Source organism: Cucumis melo, chromosome 9 (genome assembly GCF_025177605.1).
Source record: "Cucumis melo cultivar AY chromosome 9, USDA_Cmelo_AY_1.0, whole genome shotgun sequence".
In the NCBI taxonomy this organism is placed as follows: domain Eukaryota; kingdom Viridiplantae; phylum Streptophyta; class Magnoliopsida; order Cucurbitales; family Cucurbitaceae; genus Cucumis; species Cucumis melo.
This window is the reverse complement of record NC_066865.1, coordinates 19,459,230-19,464,532: the sequence shown is the minus strand read 5'-3', so window position 1 is coordinate 19,464,532 and position 5,303 is coordinate 19,459,230. Positions and strand designations below refer to the sequence as shown.

At 36.6% G+C, this 5,303-nt stretch overlaps 2 protein-coding genes across 2 annotated transcripts; both read right to left on the bottom strand.

Moving 5' to 3' along the window:
• Positions 1–204: 204 nt before the first annotated feature.
• LOC103483033 (beta-galactosidase 7-like) lies at positions 205–1,248 on the bottom strand. The gene is made up of 2 exons (XM_051089575.1): positions 654–1,248; positions 205–539 (listed from the first exon to the last, which is right to left on the bottom strand). The coding sequence occupies exons 1-2, from the start codon at positions 1,246–1,248 to the stop codon at positions 205–207; spliced, it is 930 nt and encodes a 309-aa protein (XP_050945532.1).
• Positions 1,249–1,344: 96 nt separating this feature from the next.
• LOC103504430 (beta-galactosidase 15-like) lies at positions 1,345–2,667 on the bottom strand. The gene is made up of 2 exons (XM_051089574.1): positions 1,806–2,667; positions 1,345–1,568 (listed from the first exon to the last, which is right to left on the bottom strand). Exons 1-2 carry the CDS (start codon positions 2,665–2,667, stop codon positions 1,345–1,347), a joined length of 1,086 nt encoding a protein of 361 aa, XP_050945531.1.
• Positions 2,668–5,303: the final 2,636 nt, after the last annotated feature.

Genomic DNA, 5,303 nt, shown 5'->3' with positions numbered 1-5,303 from the left:
GACAGACTCCAATCGAGACTTTTATGGGCTATCAGTGATAGACCAATATTTTTAAGTATGGTCTATCATTAATAGACCACAAGGTGTTTATAGTTTCTTTTACGTTTGTGATTAAGAAACCATATTCTATGAAAAGGAAAGAAATAAAAGTACATAGTTGGTTAAAAAATTAATATTTATTCACATATATTACACTATTATTAATCAATTATGTGCACATAGTGCTTGAACTGCCAATCTTGCAGATAAATTTGTAGCATCGCCTAATCCAAATGACTTCGCAGATACATCAATGGAACAACTTTCCATGCCAATGCAAGCTTTTTCCACAAAAAGGGCACTGTTTGTCACATCCCATGAACCTTGCTTAAACGAACCACATTTCCCCTCTGGATTTCCATAGCTAGCAAATTGGATTTCAAAGATGACATGTCCTCCCTGACAAGACAACTCTAAGGTGCTTCCTTCATTAGCATTTGCACATATAGTTCCTATTGTGATTGTTTGAACCGACACGTGTTGTGGATTTCCACCAATTTCTTCAAATAAAATCAATGTGTTTGTGTTGCTCGAAAGAAATGATCTTGGAACGTGATACCATCTTTGAGAAGAATTTCCACAATTTCACACACATTTGCTAGGGTTGTATGCACCTCTGTAGTCACATGTTGCGCTACAACTATCATTGCCAGCAATGAAAGATGGCCAAAATCGGCCTATGCTTTGCCCATTTACCCAAGCTTGGCCTTTTCCCATTCCTTGCATGTCCAAGACTACTGGGTCAATTCCGGCAGGTGTCTTAAAGCTAGTCTTGTACCACGTCATTCGCCTTCCAATAGATTTTTGATTTAGTGAAATCCAATTTGTTCTCTGTGAGAACATTGGGTTGTAAATTTGCTTCATTTCTCCATTTAATCCAACCTTATAAGACCATAAGTTTGATGACAAATCGGTTTTCACGTTTCCATCTCCAATTAGATAAATGGGACCTCCATCGATTCCCGTTGGCACCATATCATAAAATGCGTCGTAATTCTTCAACCCAACTGTGGCACTCAAAAGAGTTATTGTGTTGGTTCCTGATTTTAGTAGAACCGGTTTCTCAAACACAAAACTTTGGCCATTACTCCCCCACTGCGACCCAATGTATCTTTTATTAACGAAAGCATGAAGCACATGACCCTTTGTATTCACTTGGAGAGTCGTATTTTGAAGAGAAGATGTTCCGTTAGTGTCAACACTCGTCATGTAGCATAAGTAGCCGCTGAAATCAACCTGACCCTTTTTTGTTCCAAAAGAAGGTTTGCCGCAAATTTACCATTTCCTTGCAGTGTCTTTCATAGGTTATGGAGCCCAAGCCCACGAGAGTTGTGCATTTTCCTTCTCATTTTTCTTCTTCACGAACAAAGATGTTTGAGAATTTACTTTTGCAGTGTTGTAAACCTCCTTGTTGCAACCATCAAGAATGCTCACAGACCAAGCTGGTACAAAATATTTTCCATCTCCTTGTAGATCTATGGTGGCATCATTTTTTTCATCTGTGTTGCTTAAAAAGCAGAACCTCTCCCCTGTTGTTGGGTTAAAGAATTTCGTTAAAGTTACAGAGCTACTAAAGTTTTGGTCTGAGCGTGTGCCGTTAGTGAGAATCTTCTCTCCTAACTTGATTGAATGCATGGAGTTGTTTGAGATGCCCCTATTTAGGTTGATTCAAGTTCCCATATTCATCAAGTGGGGCGTTGTAATCATAAGATGTAGTGATGAATGGACCTCCCGATGTTCTTCCAAAGTTGGTGCCTCCGTGATACATGTAATAATTGTTGAAGACGCCGCCAGATTGAAAAAATCTTGCCACAGAAATGCTACATCTTCTGCAGTTTTGTAAGGGTCTTTGTCACCCCATTTCTTGAACCATCCCACCCAATTTTCAGTGAACATTTTTGGGCTCTTACGATTGTTTGGAGTAAAGTTATCACAGTAGAATCTATTGCATGTATTAATGATAGGTTGTGGGGCATCACTTTCTTGGCACATGATCCATGGAACGCCAATATTGAGAGATTCGGCCATTTGAGCACACCAATTGATATATGCTTTTCCTGCATCTCCATAAGCTGGTGTCATCACATTTCCATACTCATTCTCGATTTGAGCTAATATTATTGGCCCTCCTTGTGAAGCAAAGAGATTGGCTTGTTTACACATATTCACTATCTTTGTCGTGAAAGTTTGCATTTCATTCTTGTAGACTTGATTATTAGTTCGCAGTTGGATTCCTGGCATATTGTGCAACCACACTGGAAAGCCTCCGTAGTTCCATTCGGCACACACGTAAGGACCAATCCTCATGACAACATAAAGTCCAGCATCTTGGATGAGTTGGAAAAATTTAATAAAATCTAAACATCCAGAGAAATCATATTTCTGTCGTTGTAGCTCGTGACGATCCCAAAAAATGTATGTCTCAATTGCATCAAGTCGGCCATCTTTAGCTTTTTGAATAAGATCAGGCCACATTGCTTCAGTGCTGCGTGGATAATGAATTGAGCCTGAGAAGATAATACGTCGTTCTCTGTTGATAATTATCGCATTTGAATCATATGAAACATTATCTCCTATGCAAAAAGTCAAGCAAGCTAGAGTTGCAACAAGCCATTGAAGCTTAAACATCTTTGATCCCACAACTTATGTGTTTGGTTTATTTATGTTTCCTGAATCGATGTGTTTATTTATATAGAATACATATAGTGATAAGGTGAGAGTTCTTTCCTATCTATATTTGTGTTCAAGGTTGTCGATCAATTCTAAACATAGAAAAGCGTCTGACAAAAGTTTTTCGATATGAGTTGCATCCTCTGAAATTGATGAATTCTAGTTGACCTTATCCATCAAATAACCTTTTACCGAATTACAACTATTGTACGCAATTAAAAAAAAATTGTCTTTTTCTCAGGACAACTTAGGATTCTATTTTCCATTTTTCACATTTGGCCTCGTGTTGTAAGCCATCAACTTTAAGGTTAAGCTATTTTAATACGAGCAATTGAATGTAAATAGATAGATAGATATTATATTTGCACCAAACACAAAGATGACATATCAAGATATTTATTTAACAACCCTCTTAAATTGTGGATTTTAATCCTTCTCATTACACTCAATTAGCATTAAAAAACTAATTAATTAAAATTCATGTTCAAATTGATTAAAGATGGTAGTTGTTTAGTGAAAATATTGTTTCATTATTTAAAATACTTCTTTAATTTACATATCATGATGTGTGATGTGTGATGGTTGAAACATTGAAGGTAAATAAATCCAAGTGACCCTAAAGGGAACAAAAAAAGAGATGATCAACCGAATAATAGGAAGTAAAAGATTTCCGAGAGAAAACAAAATTACAAGAAGATAAAGGGTTGAAATTTAAATCCTCTTCAATTACAATCAAAACCATAATACAGTAAACCAAAAATGATAGGGTTCAGTTGTAACAGGACAGTTCGTCGTCGTCATTTTGTTAGTTAAAAAAATTACTTCTGGATAACCTTTTCTCCATAAGTTTTGCAAGCATGATGCATCTCCCTTTTTTCACCATTAATGGAAACCATAGAGGGAAATAATGAAGCTGCTAAATCCAAGTGATGATTCAAGAGTTTATCTTAAACCACGTTGGTGCAAGTAACCAACATCTTTCAAGAGAAGGGAGAACAAAGGGTACACTTTCCATAATATTACCAAAGCAGAATATCATTTTAAACATATTGTCTACTCTTCAATAATGAGCCCACTAGAAGATATAATCAAGTAGATAAAAAACAACAAAGACAAACTACAAAATTCGAAGGAGCCGACATAACATTAAATTACACCTAGTTTCACATCGCCTTCTTTGCAAGTTAGAGATATCAATACAATTAGGAACTAAAGATCTTTCATGTAGCAACCGGGTTCTTTAAGGTCCTTAATTAATCAGGGTCATTACTACTATGCATGCAATTTTAAAACCAAAACTGGTTGGCCATTAGGCACACAAATCTAGTTAACCTGAAAGTGCCATTGAGTTATACACGCAACGTGCAACAAGGGGCCTCGCATTATATAATCATATCATAGTAACTTATAACTTTATATCACGTTCTTATAAATTGTCAGTCATCAACAATACATACCATCGAATAAAGTTTCTCAGCATGCCTTAAAATTTAATTACATTACATTTTGCCTGTCTGAAAGGCATTATAGAAGGTTGAAACTTAATATGTGTCTAGATAATATTTCCTTTGGCTTACTGAACCCTTTTGAAATTCTAAAATATGGACCTAAAAAAAATTTCAACTTTCATACCCCTTAATCAAAGCTGTAATTAAATTCATTATCAAAAAAAGTTTTTGAATGTTTTACCCAAGCTTTCCTTTGTCAAGAAACTATCTCGGAACCATTAATAACGACAACACAAATTATAGCATCAAAATTGAGCTCAAAAGTGACTTGGAGCAACACCACCAAAGAAACTCATATACAACGACACAACCTTGCTAAATAAGGTTCGAAATGTTTCCTACCTTTCAATTCCAACACTGAAACAGAGTGGATTACTCAAATCAAATCCATTGGAACTGTGGGTCATGGTAGCTGGATGCAGATCGACGTGAGATTGCGGTGGAAACTTCGTGGGTTTCTGTTCTGCACACATGAGAGAAAGAAACTCCCAAAGGGAGAGAAGGGGCGACCGACAGTGATCCGATCGGTGACTGGTAGAAGTAAACGGCGACTGGAGGCGATTGTTGGCTGATTATGGCGTGCGGATTGGCGAGGTCTCGAGTGAGAGAGAAAAAACTATCGATGGGCTGTCCATACCGACAGTAGAGCAACGTCCCGATGTGGCTTGCGGCAATAAGGTTTGCGTTCAGTGGTTGGCCGTCAAGAGGGTTAGATAGAGTAAGCTAGATGGTGTCACGATTAGGGGTTTCACGCTACAGCCCTAGATTCATAATTTATTCCTCTATTTCCATTTCGGGGGGAGGGAGGAGGGGTTTGGCATGTATGGCTATATTTCTTTTAATTAAAAATAAAAATTAAATATATAAAAACGTTTTTAAAAAGTTTCAAATATAGCAAAGTTCAGTGACACACTCCAATCGAGACTTTTATGGGCTATCAGTGATAGACCAATATTTTTCAGTATGGTCTATCATTAATAGACAGCAAGGTGTTTATAGTTTCTTTTACGTTTGTGATTAAGAAACCATATTCTATGAAAAGGAAAGAAATAAAAGTACATAGTTGGTTAAAAAATTAATATTTAT